At 47.1% G+C, this 18225-nt stretch overlaps 1 protein-coding gene across 2 annotated transcripts in view; it reads left to right on the top strand.

Moving 5' to 3' along the window:
* SPON1 (spondin 1) overlaps positions 1-18225 on the top strand; it is a 1174735-nt gene that overhangs the window by 1030334 nt on the left and 126176 nt on the right. For both annotated transcript variants that reach the window (XM_085648231.1, XM_085648230.1), the window contains exon 8: positions 13779-13980. In XM_085648231.1, the coding sequence (XP_085504357.1) occupies positions 13779-13980 (202 nt within the window). The remainder of the gene's footprint in view (positions 1-13778; positions 13981-18225) is intronic.

Raw genomic sequence — 18225 nt, 5'->3', positions numbered from 1 at the left:
CGAGACCTATTGCATTGCAAATGCTTGTTAGGAATACACGTGACTTTAAAACCTTGGAAGAGCTGGTTACATGGCTGTCTCAAGCCCAGGACAGTCACTATGACCCTTTGAGTTACGATTTGCATCAGCAAAGCTAAGACCTCTATATCAATAAGGATCTCAGTCACATTGCTTTAAAGAAAGAGAAAATAACAAAAACTCCCTGCTTTCTTTGTAAAACAGTTGCAGCTCAAGCAAACTATACCTTTTTGCAATGTGGCATTAAATGGACTTCCTTTCTTATGTGTAGCCAATTAAGAGGGCCAAAAGGTTATTGCCAGTGACAAAGCAGCAGTAAAAAGGCAAATTACCAGTGTAAAGCATCAGTAAAGAATTAACTGCTGAGAAGGGAGGAGAGTGCGGGAGGGAGAGAAGCAAAGTAAAGCTGATTGCAAGTGAAACACCAAAACACTGCAGAAGAACGAGTGCATGCGATCTAGGAAACTTGCGCATCTTGTTTGCAGATGGTGGGCGTCCAGCACTCACTGTGGAGCCTGTGACATGTTCATCACCACACTTTGACCCACAGCAAGAGAGAGGGAGGGGCAGAAAAGGGAAAGGCAGGGAAGCAGTGACACAAGAAGATAGAAGGGGTGAAAAAGAACCCACAAAAGTGAAATGGAAGGCATAGTGTGAGGTCATGCAAGGCATCGCCCCCACCAGGGGCTCTTTTTAGTGCACTGAGTCCCAAACCTAGGTAGGGTTTAAGCGACTGTCAACGTGAACCCAAAGACTGCCATGGGGGCCAGAAACCCCACTGCATGTTAACTATCAGGACTCGCCGGGAGAGTCCTCCCACGCCCACTCCCCCCAAAATCACTTAAGAATTCCGAGATCAACTCAGTTTCACGTCAGCGCAGGCAGTTTCACCCATAACCACACGAAGCATCCGAGTGACTTCAAAGGGGTCTCATTCCATGGGGCAGACTTGCCCGCACTATAGTACTCTGAAACATGCAAAAGACGGCAATGGAGTCTCACTCCATACTACAGTGTCACCCATCGTCACTCTGCCCGCTACCGTGTCACCCGTAACCCCGAACGATTCAAGGGTCTCGCTCCCTAGTACAGTCTCACCCCTAACTACTCGCCCTGGTACACTCACCCTTAGCCACTATGAAGAAATCAAAGTTCTACTGGGTCTCACTCTACAGTACCGTTTCACCCATAACTAGTCTCCATGGCACACTCTCGCCTATAGCGTCTAGGAAGAATTCAATGGAGCTCAATTGAGTCTTGCACCATAGGGCAGTCTCACCCATAACTACTCTCGGTGGTACATTCTTGCCCTTGGTCACTCTGACGAATTATACAACTTCGTTGGAGCCCTACCACACGGTAAGGTCTCACTCACAACCATACGTGCAGAATGGGGTACCCGTCCAGAATACGGTCTCAGTCTTAAGCACCGCATGGCTCTTCTAAAGGATCTCCGCATGGGTACCTAGGGCTAGCATCTCCCCAATGAACAGTGCAAGGCATCCCGTCCATGAGCGTGGTCTCAATCCAAGGAGTACCGTGATGCCCACGCACAGCCTTAACCACCCAAAACTTGCAAGTGAGTAACAAACCTCACAATCTGCCCTTTCTCACACACACACACCCCCACATCCCCAACCTTCTGCAGCACAGTGACAGGCGCCCCCAGTTCCCAGGCCTGCCATGTACAGCCCAGGGTCGGCACCCCATGGAGGCAAGGGCAGTGCGGGTGGGGAAACAGGGGGCCTCCATGATTTTGCTGGTTCTCAGGTCATTCAGCAGTGTCCTCCACGGTAGGGCAGTGAGAAGAGAAAGCTCTACTCAGAGGCATTAAGACCCTTCACTAAGGGCCGGAGGAGCCTATCGCGCAACCAAGATGGCCGCGTAGGCACAGGGCTCCCGAGGGCCTCCACGACCTCTCACGCCTATCCTGAATATATCCTGATTCTATCGACGGGCTTCTAAAGGCGAACATATGCGGAGGTGATACCCGTTGTCCAAATTCAAATCAGACCTCGGGAACCGGGATAACATCGATTTCAAGTCTGCGGCCTACTCCGGACCTTGCCTCGGATTCGAGCTGGCATGGTGCCCGGGTAGAAAGTGAACAACAACGGCCTGCAGGACCCGTGCCGGGGCGCACCCCCTACTTTCACTTTCGGTTTCGGGTCTCCTCGCTGGAACTGACGGAGGGACCCTGGATTGTCAGCATGCATTGCTAGTGGGAAGATTGGGTATCCTGCCTGAAGCTTGGACCCTGGTCTGGACCGCCTTTCGTGATCGCCGAGGCTCCCTAGATCGGCTCTCCGAGGATCACTAATCGTGTTGGTGAACGGTGGCCTTGGCGACCATCAGACAATGGCGGCTAGATTGGACGACGACAAGCAAAAATCCAAGATGACTAGGCGGGGAGCTCATACCCAAGCTAATAACATGGACCGCTATACCCAGCCAAAAGGATCTCCTAGTGGCCCGCATAAGTCACCGGAGAGATCCAAGGATGGCCCGGGACCGTCTACGGAGTTAACATTGCAGGACGTCATGGGCGCCATCGATGAGATGAAAGCGGCAGTCGGCCAGCAATTCGACACCTTGGCCCATAAATTGGACACGGTTTTGATCAACGTTAAACTTCTCAGAGCGGACCTTTCACAAACGAATGAGAAGGTCAAGTCCTTGGGTCTGACAACGTCGAGTCTGGCAACGGACGTGTCTGACTTGCAAACCGAGGTTCGTAATCTGCGGACGTCCAATGATTTGTCCGTCCGTCGGCTGGAGGATTTTGAAAGTAGGGCTCGGCGGAATAATGTGCGCATAATTGGGGTACCGGAGAAATCGGAGGCCCCTGCGGCTGACCTCTTCGTGGAAGACCTCGTGATCACCCATCTCGCACCCAAGGGGTTGAGTAAATTCTTTGCGGTCGAGCGGGCCCATAGAGTTCCGGGTGGTAAGCCGAAACCGGGCGCTCCCCCACGGCCACTCATTGCCAGAGTTTTTCATTTCAGGGACAGAGACGCTATCCTGCAGGCCTCAAGGTTGAGTGGGCCGACGAAGTTTGAGAACACTACCATAAGCTTGGGGTTCATGGGTGTTAAACGGCGACTGAGAGACATGGACCTGAAATATGCGATGCTCTTTCCGGCCAGGTTGCGAGTTGAGTTTGAGGATCGGACATATTTTTTCGATCGGCCGGAGGAGGTAGGAGATTGGCTTGATACCCTGCCCCAGCGAAGAAGTCGAGAGGGACCGACCGAGGAGAACGGAGTAGGCCTGGCTGGCCAGGAATAGACTTTGGTTCCCGGTGACTCAACATTGCGATGACACTTCCATATTTTGGTTTGATGTTTTTACTCAGTGCCTTATCCTAAATGCCCGGGGTTGTGGGGTGCTCAGTGAGGCTCTTTCCTCCTCAGGGGTTCCCCCTTTTTGTAGCTTAGTTAATGCTAGGGCGACAGGCACACTGCAAGTTGGGGGGGCTACACGGGCTCACGCAGGGGTGCAGGGAGGGGGGAGTTGTAACGGGAATGTTGGAGGGGAGGGGGGGAGTCGGGAACTGTTTGAATGTTCTACAAGGCAACGTAACGCTACACGACTGGTGGTCGGGTTCGTGGACTCTGGGGGGGGGGGAAGCTGTGCGTGGGGTTGGAATGGGGGTAGGGGATTGAGAGTACTTTCGTGGAATGTGAATGGCTTGGGGGATAGGATTAAACGTGGAGTAGTGCTGCAGTTCTTGAAACGGCTGTCGCCAGACATTGTCTTTCTGCAGGAAACGCATCTCATTGGGAATTCTTGCCATGCTATGAATAGGCGGGGGTACCGTCTTGCGGCTCATTCTGGTTTCACTTCTGGCTCGCGGGGGTGGGCATCCTGATCAGAGCCGTTCTCTCCCGTTGGAGGTAGACGACGTGATTCATGACCCTAGAGGGCGGTACGCTGCACTTGTAGGCCAATGGGAGGGCAGAGCCGTGTCGCTTGTTTCTGTGCATGTCCCACCGGGGTTGCAGGCCATAACTTTTGCTGATTTGGGGCGAATGGTCTTGGGGCTCCCGGGGGGGGTTCTGGTGATGGGGGGCGATTTTAATTCTGTTGTCTCCGGTAGGGCGGATCGTCACCCTCCCAGGGACCTCCCGGGGGCACAGGCCTGGCTGAGTGGGTTTATAGATACCCTCGGGCTGATGGATTGCTGGAGACTGATGCACCCGGGGCAGGCGCAATACACTTTCCACTCAGGGGCTCATGGCAGTTTATCGAGACTGGACTATGTCCTTATGCCGGCGGCCCAAGCTGTGATGATTAGGGAAGTAAGACATCTGGCCCGGGGTATTTCTGATCATTCCCCCCTGCTGCTGCGCATTGAGGTTGTCCCCGGGTCTGAGGGGAGGGTAGCACCGATTAATCCCTGGTACCTGCATAATCCTAAAATCCGAGCGGACCTGGTCAAGTCCCTTGAGCGCTATTTCAATGAAAATGTGGGGTATGTGTCATCTGCTGTCTCGTTGTGGGAAGCCTTCAAAACAGTGATCCGTGGGCAGGCACTTTCTCTAATCTCCCACTCCAAGAAAAGCAAGACTGAAGAGGTGGTTCGCCTTGAAAACGAAATAGCCAAGTTGGAAGGGGACCTGGAGTTGGGTGTTACGAATGATAAGTTGCATGTTCTCAGTCTCAAGCAGCTTGACTATAAAGCGTTGGTTACTGATGCTGCCAAGGTGATGAGTAGGGAGCAACAGGGGCGCTTATACGATGTGGGGGATAAGGCTGGAAAATAGATTGCATGGTTGGACAAGAAGGAGAGAGCGAGTCGAGTGGTGCCGGTTATTGAGAGAACGGATGGCGTGCGTGTGACTGACCCTGTGGAAATTGTTGAATGTTTCTCGACTTATTTCCGTGAGGTGTATTCTTCAGTCTCGGATGGCCTTGAGGATGGCTCTCATTTGTTGCTGAGAGACATTGCGTTGCCGTCTTTGTCAGAGGCGGACAGCGTACTGATGGATGCGACGTTGTCGCCTGATGAGATTGCTTTGGCTATTCGCTTGGTCGCTTCTGGCAAGGCCATGGGTCCCAACGGCCTTCCCATTGAACTGTATAAGCTGCGCCCGGACAAGATGGCGCCTCATCTCCGTGACATGTTCCTTGAGGCACGTGACGTGGGCTCCCTCCCCTATGATCAGCGTCTCGCTACAATAGTCGTGATTCACAAGGAGGGGAAGCCACGGGATCGGTGTATTTCTTACAGGCCCATCTCATTGTTAAATGCTGAGCCTAAAATTCTGGCCAAGGTTTTGGCTAATCGTCTGGTTAGGGTCGTTGGCGACTTGATCCATCCGGACCAGTCCGGTTTCATACCACACCGTAATACGGCTCTGAACCTGAGACGTCTTCACGGAGTGCTCGCTAGAGCGGCGCACATACGTGAACCGGCCATTTTGGCATCCTTGGATGCCAAAATGGCGTTTGATATCCTAGAATGGCCGTATCTTTGGGCGGCGCTCGCGAAATTCGGTTTTGGCCCCGGGTTTATCGGTTGGGTGCAATTGCTGTATGAGGAACCGTTGGCTCAGGTAGTGGTGAATGGCAGAGCGTCGGCGCCCTTCGAGTTGGGAAGAGGCACGCGTTGTCCATTGTCGCCCCTCCTCTTCGCACTTGCATTGGAGCCGCTGGCTGCCTGGTTACGATGGGAGCCCTCGTTGCGTGGCATTAGGTGGACGCCTGAATTTGAGGACCGCATATCTCTTTATGCGGACGACATTCTCCTGTACCTCACATCTCCTCGGCAGTCTTTGATTGTACTAGTCGATGTTCTAACCTCATTTGGTCGTAACTCCGGTTTGGTCATCAACTGGGCCAAGTCGTGCATCTATGTTCTCTCTGGGGATGCTCCTCCCCTCCCGCGTGGCTGCCCTATCCAGATTTCGCAGTCAGGGTTTAAGTACCTAGGGGTATTCATATCCTTAGACCCCGTGGCCCGTTATGAGCGGAACTTACTCCCCCCACTCCAACAACTGAGGGCCGACGTCTCGAGGTGGCGACGGCTCCCGCTTTCGCCGCTCGGACGCGCGGCCCTGTTTAAAATGATGTCGCTACCACGATTCCTATATGCACTGCAAAATACACTCGACGCCATACCGGCCCGCTACTTCCGTGAGGTGGAGGGTTTGCAGAGGCAGCTGTTTTGGGACGGGCGACCGCGAATCGCTCTTGCAAAATTGACACTCCCTTGGTATGATGGGGGTATTACACTCCCCGATATCAAACGATACTATTGGGCGTCCCAATTGGCGGCGGTGAACCACGGGATGTATGGACTGGCCCTGAACCCGGCGTTCGAAATGGATAAAATGCTATTGCCTGGGGGGGATTATACCAGAGCACTCTATTCGAAGTCACCTGGTGTGCAGTTGACAGGCCCAACCAAGATAGCAGTACGTGTGAGGCATGCTGCTAACGCCGCGATGGGTTGGAAGGACCGCCTGACTCGAGCGACCCCACTGTATGCTTCAGAAGGGCTGGGCTGTTTGTGGAGAACTAAAGGATTTGAGAAATGGGATATGATTGGCATCTGTAAGGTGAGTGATCTCTGGGTGAAAGGGGAGTTTAAAACGTTTGAAATGCTGAAAGCGGAATATAAGCTGAGCGATAGGGAATACTTCCGGTATGCTCAGGTCCGTCATGCATTGTGCTCGGTTTTCCCTGATGCTACTGCTATCCCGGAAAATTCCCCACTGGAGGACAGGGTGCTCGATGGCTACGTGCCTGACAGCACAATCTCCTTGATCTATAAAAAACTCATCAACGACCGGGCAGACTTGTTGACCCACTTGAGGGAGATCTGGGTGGCTGACGGTTTGGAATTAGATGATGAGGACTGGGTCTCGGCAATAGCCTCCCCGAGGGAGGTGGCAATTCCGGCCCGCCTTCGATTCGTACAACTCAAGATACTTCATAGAGTGTATGTCACTGGTCCTTGCCTGATGCGCATGGGTCTCTCCGTGGATGGGATGTGTAGGCGTGGCTGTGGTTCGCTGGGTACTTTCCTTCATGTTATATGGGAATGTCCTGAGGTGGCTCGCTTTTGGCGTCGGTTGCATGCTGTAATGGAAGAGGTCACCCATGTCGCTCTGCTGCCAGAAGCTAGGAGATGCCTGCTGAATGTGTGGGAGCCCAACGATTATAATGTGGCGCAGACGCAGTGGGCGACTTTGGGTAATATGGTGGCTTAACGAAACATCGCACAGTTGTGGGGTTCCCAGAGGTCGCCCACGGTCTCGGTGTGGAAGGAGAATATGGATTGGTGCATGTTTAGGGAAAAGACGGTGTATGTAGCGAGAGGCAAGCCTAGGAAATGGACTGGGGTGTGGGGTCCGTGGAATTCTTATCGCGGAGACATCTGTGCCCCTCCCCTGACTATCGTATCGGATGTTTCTTTGTCCCCCTAGCTGACCATTCCTCACCCGTTAGGTTATGAGTAGGTAACAGTTTGATTTTTCCTCTGTTCCCAGGCCCCCCTCCCTTCTCGGCCGCAGGTTATTGATTTCCTACCCCAGGGAGCGTGTCCTGATATTCACACTGTTTATTGCCTTGTTTGTGTGTAATGTTTATTAGTTTTAAGCAGAAAATTGGAACCGTATTTCATATTGTCACCTAACTACTGCTTTTGCCTTCACTGGGAATACTGATGGACTGACGAGATTCTCGGATTGCTCAATCTGTATAACGGTAGAATGATATATCTCATGCTAATAAGTGGCCGGCCCAAGGGGTTGCAGGCCCATGTCTGTAACTCTTTGAAGTCAAATAAAGGTTTCTTTAAAAATAAAAAATAAAAATAAAAAAGACCCTTCACTAAGGACGCGCTAAAGTGTAGCATGATGGGGGGGAGGTTTTAACAGTGTAAAAGTTGCAGCGAAGCTGGTTTGCATTATACGGTTCTGGTAGATTCTTTGTGCAACGTGAATAATATAAAAAATAGCTGTAAAGTATTCTGTGCCTCTTGCTGTGTGCGGTTATGCCCCGTGCAAGGTTTCCACGCCGGAGTAACAGAGCCGGTCCGTGAACAGGAAAGCAGTTCCCCAGTGCGTACACAGCCGCGAGCATTACCTGGGGTTGAAGAGGCGAGGCTGGCACCGGCCTAGGGCTCCTCCAGTCTTCGGGACACTAGGCTCCTGGTGAAGCTGCACAGGGAAGGAGCAGGACAGCCCTTTCGGTTTCGAGTGTAGCTCGACGCTCACGTCCTGCTGGGCGGCCCCTCTCTGCAGTGGTGACGCGGCTGAATGGAACCCCGGTTCCTGGCCAACACCTAGCATTACAAACAAACAGCAAGAGGCGGGTGGTGGGAGGGCTGCAACACCGTGAAAAGTGGCACGTGCATATTAAAGTATGCGCAAACAAGGCGCCCTACATTAAAAGATACCGCCCTGCAGCATAGGTTAATTGTAGTTGGTCGATGCTGCTTCCTCCAGAAACAGAAGATACGCATCGGCCATCCAGCCAATAATAAGCAAGATAACAACAGCAATGGCAGATTTCACCAATGGCAAGCAGCAAAACAAAGAGAAACTCCATGGGTGGAGTTTGCCTAGTATTACTGATTACTTGATATCTGGTAGAGGCAGCGCATGCGCTGCCTATGTGAGACCTACAAATCATATAGATTTTATTGCTATTTTCAGATCACCCAGACTTCAGCCAACCCCAAGAGAGATTTCAGCACCTCCCTTTTGTCTTGTTTCAGAAACCTATTCAATCGGTTTTTGGCATATGGAACCATGCCCCATTTTCTGAGAATTAGACAGATTACTCTAGTAATACATATACCTATGCATGTAGGAATCGCTATAAAAATAGCGATTCCTACACATTCCTTAATTGCGACTTGCAAATTGCGAGTCGCAATTAAGGAATGCCGTCCCATTCATTCCTATGGGCCTCTAGGCCCACAGGAATGAATTGGAGATTGCATGAGCAATTTGCGAATACCAGTAGGTACTCGCAAATTGCTCATGCCATTTCAAGGGTCACCCTATTGCACCCCTGAAATTGATCTGTGCACATATGTTGCACACACACATGCCCTAAGGGCATGCATGTGCACAACATGAAACTTTGAAAAATGCACAAAAGTTCAACTTCATGGTAATTTGCTCCCCCTATTAGCGAAATCGCTAATTTTTTTACTTTAATGCATTGCATTTAATGAATCTCAAATTGGGATTCCTTAAATGCAATCGCAATTTAAGTAATCGCAATTTAGAGATTCCTTAAATTGCGATTTTTGCATTTGGGTTGATGCATCCCAAATGCAAAAATACCGGTCGCAAAGGGGCAGATTCTGAGAATCTGCCCGTTTGCGACCGGTTTTTCATTTGATGCATGTGCCTGATAGCATCTCCAGATGGCCTTAACAATTTTCTACTCTGTTTCTAACTTTCCCATCCTAGCATAATATCTGTTGAGATGTGGAGAGAAGCAGTTGTAACAATGAATGGATGAAAATACCCTTTTTGATTACTTCCAGTCAGCTTTGATTTTAGATCGTCCTACAGCACAGATACCACTATGTTAGAAAAGTGGATGAAGCTTTCCACATTTTAGAAGAATGGGAATCATTCCTGTTCCTTTTTAGGTCGAGCCTGGGTAGCGCGTGCGTTGCTCTGCGAGACATGCTGTATTCGAGTATGGATATGAAGCTTCGCCCACTCTCTGCCCATACTTTTTATTGGCTTGTGTCATTATCCTTTGTACATACTGGCTTCAGATTCCTTAATAGGCTTGTTAGTAGGCCTGGGCGGTGAATCCTGCTCCGTTCAGGGAGTTTGCAGAATTTTCTGCACTCTGTGCCCTGCAGATGTCCCTTGATTTCTGTATGCCTTGACACAGTTATGATAAGGAAATATCTTTGGCATGGTACATCTTCAATATTCTTCAGGTAAAAATATATGTGGATTGCTTCTAAAACAAGATAACAAAAAGGCACAATCTTTTTAATTTCAGGTTTTTCAAATGGACTTTACATTGATTCTGTTTTCTCTCACAAAACATTGTTCCACAGGTGTGCAGTACAGTCTAGCATGAGCTCTACCATGCCTAAGGGATTTGCACATATTTGCTGTGTCTTCACTGGTCCCACAGCAATAAATATCTCAAATGCAGTCTTAATATGTTGACTTTGAGGTCCTTCTCTTAAATGCACCCATTGTATTTAGACTGTCACATAAAAATGTAGCTAATCTGCCAATTCTGTATGGTCTCCCCAGATGTTTTACCTTTTTTTCTGTATTCTATTTTTGCTGGACTCTTGTCAATTTACCCCTGCTAAACAGGAGTAATGTGCCTGCGCACACCCTTACACATGGGCCAATTGTCTTACTCTGACTGACATATTTAACTTGCCCATAAATCCCTGGTATGTGGTGAAGAAAATGCACCCAGGGTCTCTAAGTTAAATGTCACCTGTGGACTGCAGCACCTATTGTGCCATCCACAGGGTTGAACTGTAAAATTGGTTTAGACTTCCCATGTGTGGTCTAACTGCAGCAGCCTAATACCCGCTATTAACCCTGTCAAAATAACCCTTTTTGACTGGTAGAAAACCCTGATTATAAATATTAATATGTCACCCCTAAGTACACTTTGCTGCCCTCAAAGTAGTGTGCCTGAAATTAAAGTTGGGATTTTCCTTCGGGGACTTGCCCTCAAAGCTACTGGCAGGGCTGTAGTTGGGACCTAGAAAACCACTGATTATAGGTTTAAATCTGTACTTTTGGACAGGAAACAGCTAAAATGGTAATTCAATGTCTTATTTCCATATTTTTTACAAGTCCAATTCATTGCTGATGGTATATTTGTAATACATATTTAAGAAAATTAACTTTTACCTGCCTGTAGCTCCTGAAAACTAATTTACATAAGCCTGCCAGCAAATTCCCAGCCAGTACTTGACCTTAATGAGGTGCAAAAACTGGTCCCAGAGCATAAAAATTACTTAAGCATGGTGACGTGATGGGATGGGTGTGGGGTCTATGTGATGCCTACCAGCTCAGGAAGGGCAGCTGATGAGGTTCCAGGAACTTACGTTCAAGCGGGCAGAGGTGAGACCTGCCCATTCATAGTGCAGTGTAAGGTTGAGCCTGGGAGGGGGAAATGCTCTGATTTCCTGACACATGGTAGCCAACTTGACTCTGGCCCATTGAAAGGGGAAGCTGCCCAAACCCAGTTAGGTGTAGTGTAGGAGTAGCAGACTACTGATTTTATAAAATACACTCCTGATTGGAACACAAGCTCCCATCAAGGGCAGAAGGTATGTGCCACTTGTTCTTTTGACCGAGAAGTGGATTCCAAAGGTTGGTTGCCTGAACTCCTGTGATGCTACAGGTATACAAAATGCTGCAAGAGGCTTTTTTCTGAAGTGACCAGTAAAAACTGGACCTTGCTTGTAACTGTTGCCAGAGTGGGTTCATGTCCCCTTGTACTATCCTGGTGGTCCTGGGAGCCTTCAGAAGTGACCCAGAGAAGCTGCTCCAGAAACCCTGAAAAGTTGGAGCCTAAAACATTTTTGGTCTTCCAAGACCTCCGCAGCCATCAGGCAGACCTCGCAGTGAAGAAGCACCTTCCTCAAATGCAGCTTCAGGCTAGCCCCGCTGGAGGATTTTGAGCTCCACTAAAATGACTAATTCAGAAACTAAAATCTTTGACCAGGACAAACCTGCCTTGTGTATCTGGCCAGTGTCCATCGCAGCCAGCCTGAAATTGCACCTAGATCCTGGTTTGCTGCGTCCATAGACTACCATTGACATGTAGTGCTTTTTTGCGCTGTTTCCACTTAAATCTTTAAAAAGTCATATCATATCTACAGTTTCCATTATTGGATTTTTGCAGTTTTGGTGTCAATTTTATATTAAAATGTATTCTGTTTTTCTAATTCGGGTTGGGATCTTCATTGTTTGTTTTTTTACTTTAAAACTGTTTTGACACTGCATAAAACTTTACACATTGCCCTAAGTTAGACCTTTCTGCTCTGTGCCATAGCTACCAGGGTGCTGAACTCAGGTTAGTGTAGTGATTTTGAGGATTCACCCTGATGGGTAGTGTTATCATTCCTTAAGATAGGCAACTTCCCATTCCAAATAATTATCCACGTTTTTATAAACAATACTAATAACACCAACATGGGTTGGTTAGAAACCCAGCAGATCTGTGGCGTCTTGTTACACAACTTTGCTGGCCTTGTGCTATTTCTTAAATTGTCAAATCATTGGCTACTTTAACATCTTCTTGAACTATCCTGCTGATTAACTGCTGCTGCTGACCCATTCAGATTCCCATTTAACCATCCCCAACACCATCATTAGCATTTCTACTGTATCTGGTTTACAGATTTTTCTTTAGACTTAATATGCATAAATATCACTAGAGATATTTTAATTCTGTTCTTTTCCTTTTAGTGATAGTAAATAGACATTTCCCAATGGGTGATTAGGGCAAAAAGTACAACCTCCGCTCATTTAGTTAATTCACCAACACATGCCTCTGCAGCAGCTAAGGCAGCAGCAATTTCTCCTTTAACAGCAAAGAGGTCCTCTCCTTGCTAAATTGAAAAAGTGGTCGATAAACCTCTAACTAGTGTCCTTAATGCTTCAACTTCCTGTTAGAACAGCTACATATAGTGGACTGCACTCCAAATGCACTCTTAAAGACAGACATTCTGCAGAGACCACTCAAAAATTACAACAGTATCCAAAGTCCCCACCCAAAAGTTCACCTCCAGTACTCCATGAAAGTAGAAAAGTTTCTATAAATCAAGAGTAAGATCCACAGTAGGTAGAGAGAGAGCCAATGAAAATTGATGTGTTTACCTGCAGAACAGCGCCATCAGCATTAGGGGTGACAATACAATGCGTAATATATTAATGGCCTGATTTAGATCTTGGTGGTCGGGTTCCTCTGTCACATCTGTGACAGTTACCCTGTCCGCTGAAATCTAAATCCCATAGCATATCATGGGATTTATAGATCCGTCACCATTGTGAATGAGTAACCCGTCCTTCAAGATCTAAATCAGGCACTTAGAGGGTCATTAGGATGGCTGGCGGATCGCGATCCACCCGCCATCCCAACTTGATTTACCCCCCGCCATATTAATATGGCGGGGGGTATCGCGGCAGACGCAAAGTGCGTCCGCAGCTTTTCCGCCGGTCGGCAATCGTTACGATTGCCGGCCGGTCGGACTTGGCCACTAATATGGTGGCGGTGCCTACCAGGCACCGCCATCTATATTAGGATGGGTGCGGTAACTGGCCTTTCCATGGCGGCGATACTGTGATGGAAAGGCTGGTAGGGATGTGCTTTGGTGGCCAGTTGCAGGTCCCCAGGAGGGGTGGGGGGTGCACTTGGGGGGTACCGATGGTACCCCCTGTATTCCCATGCACAAGGTGGCAGGAACCACGTGATGCCTGCCACGTTGTGCATGGGAATGCACAACATGTCAATTTGACTTTGCGGTGGGTGCTGCTGTAAGCAACCACCACAATGGCAAATATGCGGAATGCGACCACCAGGGTGGCGGTGGCATCCTAATCAGCGGTGCGGGACCGCCGCATGTCTGGCTGCTGGTACCAGCACCGCCAGGATGGCAGGTGGACTGAAATCCGCCCGCCATCCTAATGGGCTCCTAAGTCTTTTCTATGAAATCTTCACTGTTTTCTGAGTTTTAGATTTTAGTTTTTTGGTTTTCAATTCTGTTCTTGTTCCTCTTTTTTCCCTTGTAGGAGAGCAGCTCCGTCGGCTGAGTTTTCAGTTGATAAGACCCATCATCTGATGTCTTTCCTCACCATGCTCGGCCCCAGCCCAGACTGGAATGTTGGGTTGTCTGCAGAGGACTTGTGCACAAAAGAATGTGGTTGGGTTCAGAGAGTGGTTCAAGATCTGATTCCATGGGATGCAGGCACGGACAGTGGCATCTCCTATGAGGTACCTCTTTCTGATAAGTATAATTAACATGGCAATAGTATTTCCTATGCATGTAAATACTCCCGTTGGGCATCATGTAAGAGCTGGTTCATCCTGATTTTGCTTTCCAATAATCATTATCATTCACTTCTGTCCCATCTATGGCATATTGTAAATTGTGCTTATTGTCTCCATTTTTTCTTTCTCTCACTCTCAATATTTATTTCTCTCCATCTCTCCTTATATCTGTTTCTTCCTCCTCCAACCACCCTAGCTCTGAAACCAATTACTTCGACGTGCTCCTATTTTACGCCATTTCTAGCAATCAATCAAATTTCATGTGATTAAAAGATATCACAGCATTTATCTTGACCTAATGTTCCTTCTTATGTAATAATATTAGATTTATAATTTTAATTCAATCCAAATACTTTATTCGTGCATAAAAACCATTACAATCAATAACATATGATTCAATTTGATAGGCTCTTTATGCATTCAGTTGATCTGTTAGCAAGTTCTTTTTTCAATGAGTATGAAGGGAAAGTAAAAAATATATATTATCTAATATAAAAAATATTATTTGAATTCATAAATCAGAATCTTTTTAACAAGGAGTCATCATTAGCATTTAAATTCCTAGTAATCGATCATTTCAAAACATAAAAACAGAGTCGTAGCAACTGACACTGATTGTTTACTATTCAAGTAGTCACTCTGCCCTCCTAGGGTGGGGAATCATTTTCTTGGACAAAGAAAAGAAAAAAGAAAGGAATTCCCGCTATGACAAACAACAATCTCCCAATTGGAAGTTGTTGGGAAGACAAATACTAAATGATAGTTAGAATACCTCTTTGGCGTCTTACCGCCATGTTAGAACAGTATCCTACCGACATGTGTCTGGTGTATATTCAGCGAACTGCACACTAAAGTCATCACTGGGAAAGTGAAGATATTTATTTGTCAACAGTCTACAGAATGGCAGCTAATCATGCACTCATAGGCTACATAGGCAACAGAAATTGGGAAACTACAAATACTATAGACTGCCTAGTATCACTTTTCAGGATTCAAGTCAACACTCTATAATCCTTTATACCCCAAATATGGCACAGAGATAGAATCTATTTCCTTCTACTGCCTGAGTAAACTGGACAAATAAAGAATACATGGTCCACAATTTCAGTGGCTTCAGAACAAGAGGGACATTGCCAATTGACCTCCTTGGGGTCTTGCAGCCATTTGGCCATAAGGGACTGGAGCGGCAGGTTCCCTAGTCGAAATTTCAGATAAATTAATTTTGCTTTTACCATTTCAATTTTGTCCAAAAAGTCTTCCACCATATACTCATCTTTATGGTGACAAAAGAATACAGTAAGAATGCCAAAACTTGACTACTTAAGTAGGGTTCCATGTTTGTATTGCCAGTAACTACTCTTAATGATTGATTTAGATACCACACTGGCCTCCTCTGGGCTTGTCCAGAGTCTTTTACAGCTAACTGAGCACATTTTTACGTACCTTACCCTGAGTACATAATTTGACCCAGGAATGCCTGGTATTTCCGCAAGGCCTTGTCAATTGGAGGTCAGTTCTGGAGTCACCCAGACTCTTCTCCAGTATAAAATAGGCCTCAATCCTATCTTATCAGAAATTGATCTTAACCATATGTAAAATCTAAGGGGAACAAGTGGAGTGCTGTTGGGAATGTTAGACAATAATCGCATAAATTAATTTTCAACCGCCATCAGGGCAGGTGCATTTTTAAAACCCCAGATCAGGGCACCATAAAGAGCTGCCCCAAGTGCTTGGAGATTATAGATTTGTAATGCTGGGGAGAGTGACCAAAATTAAGAACCTCACTGCATCTTTGCTACATCCCCGGACTGTTCCAGTTTTACCCTGTGGCGGACTATATGGGCTTGCCAATCAAAGTGGACCATTAAAGTTATTCCCAGGGAATCAAAGGTATAAGCCCGCTCCAGTGGTACCCCAGTAAGCAAAGGATTAGCTCTGGTGGTTTTACAGGGATTGAGAACCATACACATAGTTTTCCTGAGCTCTCAAAATAATCCAATAGTTTTAAAAGCCCCATGAGCTATTTAGATATAAAGTGTGTAACATCTGCAAACAGTAGGGCCAGGACCCTGACATCTGCTAACCTTGGTGCATCATTCTCGCATTTTTCCAGGTAGTCTACCAAATCATTGATAAACATGGTAAGCAGAGTAGGAGCGAGGGTGCAACCCTGGCAGACACCTCTGTTTACTGGGACTAGTTCTGTCAGCTCACCCATTGGCCCATACTTGACCTGTGCATAGTTGTAGAAATGCTTCGGAACCCCGGTTCCAGCCAGAACCTGCCACAGAGTGGCTCTTGGTACTAGATCGAATGCACTCTGTAGGTCTATAAATACCACATATAGGCGTCAGGCTCCCCCAGAGTAACAGTTTTCCAGTAAAGTAACTGAAAGTTGAAACACCTGATTGATAGCGCTTGTGCTCTCTCTAAACCAGATTGTATAGGTCAACGAATCTCAGAAGAAGTTAACCATTCATGCATCCTGTCTAAACTAATCCTACTGAATCATTTTTGGGCACTGTCAAATAGGCTGATCAGCTATAATTAGATGGAAGCGCCCTGGAACCCTTTTTGAAGCTTGAAATAATCTCTGCCCCAGCCCACGTCAGAGGCATAGATGCTCCTCTCAAGATGACAGTAAAATAGGAAATATGGGGCACCAGATGTCTATTTCAGCATGAAATAGTCCCCTAGGGATGTTATCTAGCCCTGGAGCTTTTTTGACAGTGATCTGTTCTATGGCTTGATGAATTTCAATAGGAATAATATAGATGGTGTCCGGATTTAATGAACTCTGCTCAGCTAGATCTCTTTGCTGATTTACTAGCCCTGATGATCCTGCACTGACATTAGAGTTCATCTCCAATGGCCCTACTGGGTATTACTGGAGGAGAGGAATACAGATCTGAAAAATGGTCTAACCAATCGGCTGCTGAAATATTGTTTTTTTATAAGGCATTGTCCATAGGTACTTCCAATGGCGAGAATGTTCCAGGATTGATGAACTTTGCCATGATGGCACTCAAGATGCCTGCCTACCTGTCATTCTCCTTTTGGCTAAAGTAGTGGTAGCTCTATAAAACCCTCTAGCTTATTGGATCTGGGATCTATTCTGAGTTTGTATAGCCTTAGAGAGCGCCTTTTCCTTGCAGCTCTGCAGGATTTATTATACCAGGAAGACTGGTATTTTCTCCCTACTGAATGCTTAATCTCAGCAGATAACGGTTCCTTAGAGTCGATAACATTTGATTGTGGGTGTCACTGACTCTGTCCAAAGAATCCAGTTGTTCCAAGGATGAAACCAATGGAAGCATGGCTCCAAAACCATCTGCAACCATCTTCTAAACCTCCCCAAGTGAATCCGGGGACCACACCATAGCACTCCATTTTATTCTGCACTGGTTGTTGGTTAATCTTAGCCTTCTATCAAAAGGTTCAGGACCAATGCTAGACATAATGTTTCCCACTGCCCTAAGAGTGAGGTCAAGGACATTACGATCACTATATTGATGGGAAGTTACAAGCATGTCAATCATGTTGGACCACTGTCTAATATCCAGCAGTATGGAATCAATAATGCTAGTGTTGAACATGCGATTGAACGCCTGTTTCCCCTCCTTATCAGAAGCCGTTCTACCATTGCACTCTCGTAGGCCATGGTTTAGAGTAAATGCACTTAGTTGTACAGCCACTGCGGACCATTTCTTGATAGGGGGGGGATTGTAAACCCTGGGATTGACCAAACATGAACTTCCTCTCACGTGAGAGCCTCAACATTAGAGTCCAATGGTTCGAACTTACAATGAAAGTCTCCTGCAATGATTTTAAATATACATCTATTGGAAGGGCTGTATGTGTGAATTCAAGAGATGACCAGTGACTCAGAGTTACTGCTCACTGATCTGTTCACTGATAAATGTGGTAAATTAAATTTTTACACAGGTTAAATCCAGGAAACCATGGTCAATCTCCTTAGCCACACAGGACAAAGTGGTTTTCATCCAAATCGGTAGCCCTCTGTTGCCCGTGCCTTCTCTGATCAAACAGGAGCCTGGCTAAAGTTGACGAATCCAGTGCAAAACTGAGGGGAGAAAGACTAGGTCTCCTGAAAGAGACAAAGACCAAATCTATTGACGAACAGACCATAATCTGAGTATGTTAGTTTTGTAGGTAACCACACAAGAT

Source organism: Triturus cristatus, chromosome 3_2, assembly GCF_964204655.1.
Source record: "Triturus cristatus chromosome 3_2, aTriCri1.1, whole genome shotgun sequence".
Lineage (NCBI taxonomy): Eukaryota > Metazoa > Chordata > Amphibia > Caudata > Salamandridae > Triturus > Triturus cristatus.
Note: the sequence above shows the minus strand (reverse complement) of the source record. Positions and strands in the feature narration are given on the sequence as shown.